Source organism: Lissotriton vulgaris, chromosome 1_1 (assembly GCF_964263255.1).
Source record: "Lissotriton vulgaris chromosome 1_1, aLisVul1.2, whole genome shotgun sequence".
NCBI classification, from domain to species: Eukaryota; Metazoa; Chordata; class Amphibia; order Caudata; family Salamandridae; genus Lissotriton; species Lissotriton vulgaris.
In genome coordinates, this window is record NC_141685.1 from 2,029,082,914 (window position 1) to 2,029,096,273 (window position 13,360).

Consider the following 13,360-nt stretch of genomic DNA (forward strand, 5'->3'; position numbering starts at 1 on the left):
CACTATAAAACAAAACAAAGGACATAAGTAATTGAAACAATGGCTTTTCATTCTAAAAATCGCTTCTAAAGCCAACTGTATGTTCACCTGTTTGTATAAATAAATAAAACCAACATTTAAAAACCTTTTTTGGGGGGAATTCAAAATTTACATGGAGCCAGTACTCCCGATTTATGAAAGCTGTTCTATCAATACCCGGACTACTTTCCGGGAAATACTTGGGCTCCCTACATTGTTCCAATAAAAAATGAAGGGTCTAACAATATTATGATATCTCAAATATTAAAATATATAACTGTATAAGAACAACTTAAATATCTATAAAAAGGCAGGACTCTATATTTTATCCAATTTCACTCCTCAACATTGGAGTGATGTCTTATCTATTTGCTGGAGAGCTCTTCTTATCAACTGATAGAGAGCAACTGCTTAGTGGTCTAAAAAAGTAAATTGAGTTCTATGTATTTTTTTCAGCCAGAAAATACTAAGTATCATTAATTGTATGAGTATTTCAAACTTCTACCCCTTGCACTTACTTTAAAATACGTCATGGATCATTTAAATCATCTGAAGATTGGTAGTATCGCAATATCATGGAAAATGATGTAACATTTGGTCAAGGCGTTATCATGCAGAAGCCTCACTATATATATTCTGTCAATTGAAGCAAAAGAGTTGTGAAGACCTGATTAAATGACTCTAAGACCATTCATTATATAATGCACAGGCATCTTCTCACCTTGTCTGAAAGGATTGATGATATCCTGCAAAGTTTCTCTTCAATTTTTGTTTTTCTTACGATATTTTCTGTATTTTCAATTAACTGGATTTAAATATACTGTTGGGTCATTACTCTGTAGTACAATAGGGAGATGAAAAAGAGAGAACATGCATCGATATAAATTGTCCCTCTCAATAATATTATTCTATTTAAAAAAAAAACATCAAAATGTTTACTGATAGCTTATTGGGAAGGACATTATTGGGAAGGGAAATTAAGCACTCAAGTTCTCTGTTTAGGTTTACCATTGAGACGCTTAAAATCCCCAGACATCATCTTGAGCATATGGCATAACTAGTGTAAACTACTTAAAATTGCTCTGTGCTACACCTTACCGTGCATAACGCGCCCTTCTGCATACAGTCTCAAGATTACGAAAACACGTGTTTGTAAACACCCTCTATATATAGCACGATTAAATGACGCCCTTAACTCATGTCATCCAAATGCCCAAAACCTTCCCACAAAAGTGGCGGCCATCTTGTACTACCTCGCGTAGCTAGTCCCTGTATGCATAGAGCGGGCCACTCCAAATCTTATTAAACTAAACCTTATTTAAATCACCACTGAATGTTTAGTATTTGTTATCCGAAGAGACTAAAAACCAAGAACTCATACTAGAACTATAATGATTGAAATTTTTCCCCCAAACTTTTTTTTAAATATGGTACACTGCACAAATATCTTTTCAGTGTGTAGTGAAACTGGTTCCAGATCCTTAAAGTAGTATATTACTTAATCCTTGCCCTGTACAACAAGCCGAAGGCATTACAAACAATTATTTAAAAATAACGTCTCTTCATGACTCAGCAAAGTGACAAAATGTATTCATGTCACCTCAAGAGGTCCAAGATTTTTCAAAAAACTAGTGGCCATCTTATATTTCACTATATACTAAATTGTAGTATGTATACAGCAATTAATTATAATCGTTTAACCGATAATGGCAGTCTCGGACCTCCAAATGTTATGATAAGGATTATTAACCAAAAATTTTAAAAAATAGGGGCCAGGAATATTCATAAACAGATTATCTTGATATATTTAAATTCATATTTCTCTCTGAGATATTGCTTATAAAATGATTTCCGTAAATTGATTACCAGTTGTATTTGGATATCTATGTAACAACTACCTAGTTTGTATGAATATGTGTAAAAAATCTAGTACTGGGGGGGTAGATATAGAGACAAAAAGGGAAATAAGAGAACAATACTACATGTTTACGCTCAATACCAATAAAAGAGGTTAAACTATAGAGAGGAATGGGAAAGAATAATATAGTTCCTTCTATAATATGGACGTTTTTAGCCTGATCATTTGTTCTCTGGATATATCTGTGTGTTTATCTTTAAAAAAATATATTTATACATATATTTAAAATATTTATACAGACTGGTATAATGGGTGACCAGGTAGTTCCATCCTTAAAAACCTGTGGAACCACCCAGATTTTCAGCTATATAAGTATTATGAGTCTAGTTTTTAGGTCTCGCCTGTCGATGTGCATGCGCATCGAGCTTGCGTGACTATGGGGGCTTAACCACTCTTTAACTAACTTGCAAGGAATCGTGGCGATTCCTTGCAGTGCCCGTGACTTTTAAGCTCAATGCGCATGCGCATTGAGCTTAAAAGCGCGTGCACATCAGTTCCCTCATCCGCACGTCGCATTTCTCCTCCCCCCTCGTCCCCTCCCCTCCCCGCCGTGTCGCATTTCTCCTCCCCCCTCCCCTTATCTGCCTTCCCTCCGTCTTGTTATATTTACAGCAAGCTGTCCGTTGCGCTCGCGCGTATGCCTCAAACTGCTTCATTAGTGCTCGTGCCTGCCGTCTGCCACGCTCTCCATTATTGTTTAACACCGCGAGCCCTTCACAGCTCATCTTAGAGCTCGCGCTACGTTTTACTGCACATTTGCCCGTGCCATTCTCCTGCATTGTTCTTTAGAGCCTGCGCTCTGTGCCACCGCCAGAGATATTGTATCTTCTCACGAGCGCGTCTATGATTTGTCACTCTGCCTGTGTTGCGAGAGCACCGTGAAATACTTCTGCCAGCAATTTTGTTTTCTTCTAAAGATTAAAGTGTTGTGGCCACTCACATAGTCAAGTACCACTTACCTCTTGCTGTTCACCCTGGCATCCTCCGTTATTTCTTCCTCATTACCTCGCTTTCATCAAGATCGTAGGGGCGTGAAATCGCTCTCGGAGACCGTCTTTATATTTAAACACTGCCACCCTGTGGCCACCACTGGCATTTAGTTTTCACTTGTTCACCATGTTGCTCTCCAGAGATTTAATCTCAACACTCTTTTTTAATTATTGTTCGCTATTGGCTTTGCACTTCCCTTCCCAATTCAAATGTACATGGATAACATACAGGTGCGTACCCACAAAAAACACTTGCTTCTTTACCCCAAAACTCTACCTGTTTGGAGGATCCGTTTAGGTTGGCTCGCAGTCAGACGCTGCCTAAATTTACTTCTTCTAGCAGTGTTTTTCTCCTATTCTGTTTTTTTTTTTAAAAACAAAATGAGTTCTGGTGACGCTACGTACGTTTAATTATGATATTCCGAGCGTTAAAACATACACTGCCAAACGCGCCTTCACATCCTCACCCCCTCATCCTCACACACCCTCACTCACCCTCACACCCCTCACAACCCTCTCACCCTCACTCAGCCTCACACCCCCTCACCCTCACACACCCTCACACACCCTCACCCACCCTCACCCTCGCACCCTCTCACCATCACCCCCTCTCCCTCACACACCCTTACCCTCATCCCCTCACCCTCACACACACTCTGTCACCCTCTCACCCTCACCCTCACACCCCCTAACCCTCAACCTCACACACCCTCACACACCCTCACACACCCTCACCCTCGCACCCTCTCACCATCACCCCCTCTCACTCACACACCCTTACCCTCATCCCCTCACCCTCACACACACTCTGTCACCCTCTCACCCTCACACCCCCTAACCCTCAACCTCACACACCCTCACACACCCTCACCCTCGCACCCTCTCACCATCACCCCCTCTCCCTCACACACCCTTACCCTCATCCCCTCACACCCCCTAACCCTCACCACCTCACACACCCTCACCACCTCACACACCCTCACTCACCCTCACACACCCTCAAAACCCACACCCTCACCCTCACACACCCTCACCCTCACTCACCCTCACACACCCACTCACCCTCTCACACCTGCTGCACTCTCCTGCTCTCTAGAGATGTGGCCTAACGACCAGCGCTGCCATCTATGTCACGTAAATACAAAACATGTTGCATTCCAAATGCTATAGGTGTCACATTCGCGAAAGTTATAACTATTGGCGTTGTAAATGACAAAGCTATCAATTTAGCTATTTTAAAAACCAACAAATAAATAAAATATTTGTCATTTACAAGACCGATAGCTCCAACTTTTCTAATGCGAGACCTATTGCATTTCCAATGCTTATTATTTATATATGGGCATCATGTTCGGATCCTTTGTTAATAGTTTGTATGCTTTTTTACATATATTCATACAAACTAGATAGTTGTTACATAGATATGAAAATACAACTGGTAATCGATTTACAGAAATCACTTTATAAGCAATATCTCAGAGAGCAATATGAATTTAAATATATCAAGATGATCTGTTTATGAATATTCCTAGCCCCCATTTGTAAGAGTTTTTGGTTAATAATCCTTATCATACCATGTGGAGTTCCAAGACTGCCATTAATGGTTAATGGATTTGTAATTAATTACTGTATACATACTAGAATTTATTAAATGGTGAAATACAAGATAGTCGCCAGTCTTTTGAAAAATCTTGGACCTCTTGAGGTGACATGAATACATTTTGTAATTTTACTGCATCATGAAGAGATGTTTTTAAATAATTGTTTTTAATGCCTTTGCCTTGTTATACAAAGCAAGGGTTCAGTATTATACTATTTTAAGGATCTGGAACCAGTCTCACTACCTACTGAATAAAGATAGTTGTGCAGTGTACAAAATTCAACCATTATAGTTCTAGTATGAGTTCTTGGTTTTTAGTCTTTTAGGATAAGACATAGTAAACATTCAGTGGTGATTTAAATAAGCATTAGTTTAATAAGATTTGGAGTGGCCCGCTCTATACATGCGGGTACTTAGAACGGGAGGGAGTTCAAGATGACTGCCACATCTGGGTGAAAGTATTGGGCATTTGGATGACGCGAATGAAGGTCGTCATTTAATCGCGCTATATATAGCGCTGTTTCCAAACACTTGTTTTTGATGTCTCGAGACTGTTGCAGAAGTGCTTGATATGCATGGTAAGGAGTAGCGCAGAACGATTTTAAGTAGGTTTATTTTTTTGTCCCCCCCCGTCACCCCCCGCCCCCCCAACCACCCGGGTCCGGTAGCAGCCGCTACTAGTAGAGGGGCATCCTATGTCCTTCAGCAGCTCCGTCTATGACTGATTGCCAGTTGATGCTGGGGTCATGCATGCCAGCATGGACGGCCATTCGCTTAATTGAGAGAGCAACTGGAGGTGATAATCGGATGCCATGGGGCCCGGGGGCAGACACAATGTCTGTCAACATGCTTTGATATGGCCAGTATCCTTCGCCCTTGGCGCTGTGGTCTACAGTGGTCCCCTTACTTTTGGTCTACAGAGCTGGAACATAGCTGTTAAAGGAGAGTATAGCCTCCTTAAGCATACTGTAGGTGAACAGTCATATGTAAGGTTTGATTGGATGTATATACCAGATGTTTGAGCATCATTCTATATGTCTTTCAGCTCATCGAAAAACTGGAATCCCTCTTAACAGAGACTCCACAGCAAGAGCTTTTGCCTACTGATGTGGCACGTTACAAGCGCACAATTCTGGAGCTACAATCTGTTGGTTACACAAAATACAACAAAGCAACTGAGGCTATACTTCAGGTAAATACATGAATCTGTCCTATTTCTATTAAGATGATCAAGTGACATTACTACAATGACTGTGTCAAATCTATGGAGCTACTTAATTGAAGTTCATGTTTACAGACCACTTTCAATAAAGATATGTTAGTGAATCTTAAAGCACTTTCCAGTTCCTCTAATGATATTTGATGGAGAAAAATAAAAATGGTATATGTCACAGGTGGAAGGATGTCATCACTGGTGGGGGGCAGGTGATACTGGAGATCAGGCAATCCACGTCGCTAACCCATTTCAGGAAGGACCTTAAGACCTGGCTCTTTGACTAACCCCTGTGCCCAGACAGATCAGCAGCCCCCTCCACCCACTCAGCACCTTGAGACCCTTACAAGTGACGAGCCCCGCTAAATACATCCCTGATTGATTGATCAGCTGATTCTCCACTTGCTGATGTGTGAGCAGCCTGCCTCTGCCACAATAAACAGCAATCTCCTATATCCGTCTCCTGCAAGGGCGTCCTTAGAGGGGTGGTTAGCTCACAGACATGTCTTCCAAGTTGCCTGAAGGTGTAGATCTATATGTTCACCCCTTTTCTTCAGTGCACAACTTTGTGTGCCTAGTCCATTAAGGTATGCATAAAAATAGTGCTACCACATTGTAGCATTCTGTCAGCGTTGCAATCCCCTCAGGAACCTCACTGTGTGCCAAATTCCTCTTGTGACTAGGAACCCAAATTTGAATAGCACTATAAACCAGAATTCTGGGGGATATGGAAGTCCACTCCTGGCAAGATAATCTAAGCAGCACCATGGGAAAGAGGACGCCTTTTGTGTATAGTTGCACGGTATGCCATTGCATGCGAAATAAATCATGGTAAAAAAATCATTGTTTTTTGTTTCTTCATTATTTGGTTCTTTCCTTGTCAATTGTACATTGTGTGAGGTGTTGCCTGTTTGCAGGACCCTACTAACCATTGCCACCTGTGGTTCATAGGCCCTTGATGATTATGAATTTCTGCACAATCTTGCATTGCCACTCTCGGACACTAATCTGTATCCCCTCTTCATGTAGTTGAGAACATGTTCATGTCCTAGAGGCACAATATTTCTTCTGATCCATTTTCTTAAAGCTAAACCCTCGTTATCCTGACATTTCAACCAGCGGAAGCTAGAAGTCCTCTTTGCCAAGCACCTCTTGACCTGCATTGTCTGCTACACTAAAATCCATCTGTTGAAGGCCCTTATCAGATAGTTTCCTTTTTGGCCTTGCTGAGAGTGTGGGAACTTTTTTGGTTGCCTCTGATCAGAGAAAGGATTGAACTCCAATTGACCAAAGTATGTACTCAAGCAGAACAAAACAACTCAACAACAATATGTGCACTATCATCAGAGATATTCTGCCGCACATTTTACTGGTTAGACCTGAAGATCTTGATCTTCTTTCAGATAGTACTGTGATCTAGTGGTATGCTTTGTGTGCTTCCCTGGATATCGATCAATAAATCAATCAATCAATCAATCAATCAATCAATCAGTCAGGAGTTTGTATAGCATAGCTACTCACCCATGAGGGTCTCAAGGCGCTAAGAGGGGCTGGGGATGCTGATTTATCTGGGCGTGGAGGTTCAGTCGAAGAGCCAGTTCTTGAGATCCTTCAGGAATTGAGTCAGCAACAGGGATTGCCTGAGGTGGAGGGGCAGGGTGTTCCAGGTCTTGGTGGCAAGGTAGGAGAAGGATCTTGCTCTGGTCTTGTGAATCTGTGGGACGGTGGCCAGGGCAAGTTTGGCAGAGTGTAGTTGTCTGGCGGGTACATAGAATGAGAGGCGGTGGTTCAGGTATGCTGGTCCTGCATTGTGGAGAGCTTTGTAATCAATCCTCCCATCCTAACCAAATTTCCTAACTATAGAAGAACATGAGAACCATTCCTGGATGGTACATTTGGTCCTAGAAACACTTATCACTGTTCTCACTCCTGATGACATAAGGAGAGAATTTACATGAGGGGCATCCTCAAAGGTTGGGATCTGAAGACTGCAAACCTCTTTTTAGTGATTTGGAAAGACTTTTGCAAATCGCGAAAGGGATTTTGTACGCTATAAAAGGTCAATTATGGTTGCAAACCTTGTGATTTAGTGAATCACAGGATTTGGGAATGCAAAATGATTTGCCACATTTGGCTCTTGACCTTTATCAGTCGCAATTCTTTAGAACAACGAAGATGTAGCCTCTGACTTTTCTCTTGTTGCCTTGACAGTTAACCCAACTGTAGGAATTTTGAAGGGAAAAAACCTTTCATATGTAGGTGCATAAAATATTGTGGCCACTACAAGTCAGTGCACTGTTACATCACGACAGTTAGAAAAGAGATCTGAGTTACTTGCTTAATTTGATCCAAAATAAGTGTAAAGAAATCGGTGCAAATAACATTTGAGAACATTTTTGCACAAACTCCATTTAGTAGCAAAGCCCAATTGCACTTCCTCTCATTTTTAGGTCTCTGCTGGAAAACGCGTGTGCTGTCTTGAAGATACATGTTGCATATATTTTGTGGGCTTTAGCCAATCAAAGGCTTCCCGTTTGCTTGCTCCATCGTGACTTTCCTATTCTTTCTCTCTATTTGTCCATGGCATGCATTTGTCATGCCTCTTCTTGTGTTTAGCCCTGAGATAATTTACCAATTACTACTATCCATCCACCGCTCCCATTTTAGGAACTGTTTTAGGAACTACTTTTTTTCTTTGTTCAAGAGCACTTCGCACAATCCATTGTGTATTCACTCGCTCCGAGCTCCTCTTCGTTTCTGTAAACAGCCTGAATATATTGTTTTCAGCTCGTCACAGCTTTGCATTCAAAGACCGAGGTCAAATGTCAGACGCTGTTTTCCGTGGGTGCATGTTTACTTTTCTTTCTCTGACTTTAAAGTGAGACTGCTTCGCTGCTTCAGTACTCCCACCCACCCCCTCCCTTATTGCTGCTTGCCCCCTCCTTTCGTCATTGCTTATTACATAAGCTATCGGGCCACTGATGCTAGCTTGTGTACAGGCATGCTATTATTAGTAATTTTTGCCGATGTACGCTATCAGCCATTTTGTTCTCAGTATCTGTAAATTTATGATGGCTAATTGAATGTGTATCGTGATGCTCTTTGCCGGTAGTCTTGAGCGATGAGAGCTCCCAGCACGGCGCAATGCCACGCATACAAAGAGGCCACGAAGCCCTTTCCTTATCCGTGTACGTGAACAAACGCCACATTATATGACCATCCATCATATACCGTGAGTCAGGCAACCAGGAGCTGCAACTGTTTTGAATTTTTTAAAGAAAGGGCGGTTGAGTGTGATTGTGCCACAAGTGGCTGTTACTTAACTCTTTATGATTTATGCGACGGAATTGACCAGTGTGCGTGTGCCTACTTGGTTGCCAGTTTCTCATAGCAAGCCAACCCCCTGCTGGCAACATTGATATCGGCAGCCTGCAAAATCTGTGGAAAAGAAGATTTGTTTTCTCTCTCTTATCAAGCTTGGAATTCCTCCTAACGTTGTCCCCAATAGCAAGGCTCTCCATTTGTCTCCTCCTGTTTCGCAGCTTGAGCTCAGTGTGCCATTGTTCATCCCCCTTTATGAGACTGTAAGCTATCATAAAAAAATTAATTTGCACATAAACAAATGTCTCGTAACAATTTAAGAAAACTAGTGGGATAATACACTTCTGCTCAAGTTTGAATCACCCCGAAGTGCAACAGAAGCGATTTTTGCATACTTTCCCTCCCCGAACTGAATGCATTTGTTGCTTAATTGCCTTCGTGATAAGCCCTCCGCGTTTGATGCCATAACAAGCAAGCCTATGTTCAAATTGACCAAACCACATTATAGCACATCATGCTGCATAATTAGCCTTCACATGATTCCACTCCATACCATGCCACATAATTCCACTCCACAAAATTCCACTCCATTCTATGTCACATAATTCCAAATGCCGCCACACAATTCCACACCACACATTTCAGCCCCCCACAATTCCACACCACATAACATATTTACACACCTTAGAATACCACTCAGAACCACATAATTCAATCCACCTAATTCACTCTACTCAATACCACATAAATCCACCCCAAAACTGTGCCACATATCAATCCACATTAATGCACTCCACACCTAGCCACATAATTCCACTCAATATAATTTCACTCAACGCCATACAGTGCAATGCAACCTAATTCAACTCCACACAATTCCGTTCCACACTAAACAACATAATTCCACTCCACTACACAATTCCACTACACATCACATATATTCAATACCCAACTCAGAATTCCACATCATCCCACAAAATTCAACATCACACCACATAATTCCACTCCACTACATGCCACGCCATGGCACACAATACCACTCCACATAATTACATTCCAAAAAACACAGTCCCTCTCCACAAAAATCCAGTACACTCTATACCACATAATTACTAACTGCATAATTCAACTGAACACCATGCCACATGATTCTAGTGTACCTAACTCACTCAGCACCACAAAATTCCACGCCACACGATTCCACAACAAACAATTCCTGTCCAACCCACATAATTCCAATCCACTCCACATACATCCACTCCACTCGATAACACATAGCTAAGAGGCATTGACATGGACAACACCAATAGTTAATTAATTGCTGTGACCTATTGGCTCGTGAAACCGTTTGTTTACGTTGTTCCCAATTATTTGTCTCAGCAATGGTTCATAATACTTAATCAGTGAAAGACACACGAATAATTTGTGGAATAAGTATACTGATAGTTATTGGTCATCGGAATTTATTTTAAATAAATAGGAATTGCCCCAGAAACAAAAGTAAATAACTCATTTCTCTTTCACACTTTTTCATGATATAAAAATAGATGCATTTTGTATCTAACTCTGAGCGCTCTATCTTTTTTGCAGCATGCCTCATCTCTGGCAGATATTGAGACTGGAAATATGCAGCACGTCATCAAAGGCGAAAATGGGAAGCTTCGTATTTGGGCAAACCTGAACAAAAATCCAAGGTAGAGCTTGTCTTTTATCCTCTCTTATGAAATGGCCACTGCTAGCCTTTTATGAACCACCATGTGCACCGTCTCTCATTCATGCAATCACTGGGGACACCAGGATCAGTGAATACATTAAGAGAGAAGACCCCACAGGTTCCAGGGAACAGGGTACTTGTAACACTGAAAGTCAAAAGGGCTATCCCTGGAAAGAATTGTAGACAAAGGAACTATTGCCACAGCTCTTATAGCATTCACTCACCTCAAGCACTCAATGTGTCAACTAAATCACTGGTCACAAACTAGATCATAACATTTACAGTCTATTTTATTAAAAATATATTCGTTAAAAATTCAGTGAGAATTATGTTTAAATCTACTGAATACATCAAATTAGAAACATCTCATAGTATAAAAGAATTACTTTTTTTTAAAAACAGAAGAAAAACATAGTACAATTTCATATGTAAAGTATAAGAATATAAGAAGGAGACAATGCATATATATAACACATTAAAAATAAAGAACACAATACATTTTTCTAGTCCACAAGAGTAATCATACAGTATATCGTAAATCAAACAGAACAAACAACATAACCCCTTTAATTTCAATAAGGCACTTGATATTGCTACGGATTAGTCGATTAAAAAAACCTTTACATAAATGTTTGGGGTACTTCCAGTATAGTACGATAAGAATATCTCTAGGGTCATCTAGGTAAGTTTGAATTCCTTTGTGGAAAAGTGTGTTGACGCATTTCGGTGTTGTATCCCGTAGATATGGTCACACCTTCATCAGGACAGTTTTTTATTAGGGGTCATCAAATTCAAACGACCGTTTCCTCTCTCTGGAGTGTGTAGTGTAGTTTCCTTATATTCAACAGATCTCACATTTCTTCATACGTGGTAGGCAAATCGTCCTCTAATTTTCTGCAGAAAAAGACTGTATATGCAGTTCTTTTATTCCTTTGATTTTAACGGCTACTGGTTCGATACTCCAGTTGGTTTAAGTCAATTATATTTCGTGTGGATTCCTTCAAATATTAAAGGCACCTCGTTCCCCGTGGTTAGACTGTCTTTCCGGACGGCCTCTCGCGTCCTGGTGCAGATTTAATGAACTATATGGTTTCTCTTATTTCATCGGTTCTTCACTCCCACGGGTACATCACGTCTGTCTTCATCATGAACCAGGACGAAAGAGGCGGTCCGGAAAGACAGTCTTAACACGGGGAACGAGGTGCCTTTAATATTTGCCTACCACGTATGATGAAATGTGAGATCTGTTGAATATAAGGAAACTACACTACACACTCCAGAGAGAGGAAACGGTCGTTTGAATTTGATGACCCCTAATAAAAAACTGTCCTGATGAAGGTGTGACCATATCTACGGGCTACAACACCGAAACGCGTCGACACACTTTTCCACATAGAATTCAAACTTACCTAGGGGACCCTAGAGATATTCTTATCGTACTATACTGGAAGTACCCCACACATTTATGTAAAGGTTTTCTGAATCGACTAATCCGTAGCAATATCAAGTGCCTTATTGAAATTAAAGGGGTTATGTTGTTTGTTCTGTTTGATTTACGATATACTGTATGATTACTCTTGTGGACTAGGAAAATGTATTGTGTTCTTTATTTTTAATGTGTTATATATATACATTGTCTCCTTCTTATATTCTTAAACTTTATATATGAAATTGTACTATGTTTTTCTTCTGTTTTATAAAAAAAAGTAATTCTTTTATACTATGAGATGTTTCTAATTTGATGTATTCAGTAGATTCAAACAGAATTCTCACTGAATTTTTTAAAAATATATTTTTAATAAAATAGACTGTAAACGTTAAGATCTAGTTTGTGACCAGTGATTTACTTGACACATTGAGTGCTTGAGGTGAGTGAATGCTATAAGAGCAGTGGCAATAGTTCCTTTGTCTACAATTCTTTCCAGGGATATCCCTTTTGACTTTCAGTGACACCAGGATCAGGCCTGCCCTCTTCCCTTTGTTGTGGACAGTAGTCGCCTTAAAAGTATGGGCGAGTCTTGAAGCGAGGGCCCAATTATTATAGTGATTCTGCGAGGTGCGTGAGAGCACTCCAACACTGTGCAGGTGTGACAGAAGCGCTTGCCTTACCTTGGATGGGCATGAAAGGGAAGGGTAATAGCACTGACTATGCAGATTCCCATATCACACTCTCCTTGGTACTTTCCTTTGGCGTATACAACACCCCCTCCCTTGCAGAGCATAGAAGATGGTGACCCGGTGTCCGTAAGATGAAAGGCACTGTGAGAAGATCCACTGGAGCATGCATCAGTGCCTGCTCCTTTTACCTAGTCGTTTACACCAGCCTTTTGCTGTTGTTAATACCTTTTTACATTAATTGCCCAATTCGGGATGCTGAACAGTTACACCAGTGATTGCTATTCATGCAAGAAGACCTTGCATCGTCAGGTTCTGTTGTTCTTCCACGCTGAGGGCTAAAAGGTAGAGGTTTTGTACAGTGCTTCCTTGGTTTGACTACAGACCCCTTTAGCTGCCAAAAAGAGCCAATGTCAGGGGCTTTGGGTCAGTCTTTCAGGCATTGGTTCATTTGAATGGACCCTTTTCAGCC

The 13,360-nt window shown here is 40.9% G+C and overlaps 1 protein-coding gene across 1 annotated transcript in view; it reads left to right on the top strand.

Moving 5' to 3' along the window:
- The window catches only part of DNAI7 (dynein axonemal intermediate chain 7), a 562,546-nt gene that overhangs the window by 195,297 nt on the left and 353,889 nt on the right, over positions 1-13,360 (top strand). Inside the window, exons 6-7 of the mRNA XM_086920321.1 lie at positions 5,571-5,717; positions 10,650-10,753. Coding sequence (XP_086776447.1) covers positions 5,571-5,717; positions 10,650-10,753 — 251 coding nt within the window. The remainder of the gene's footprint in view (positions 1-5,570; positions 5,718-10,649; positions 10,754-13,360) is intronic.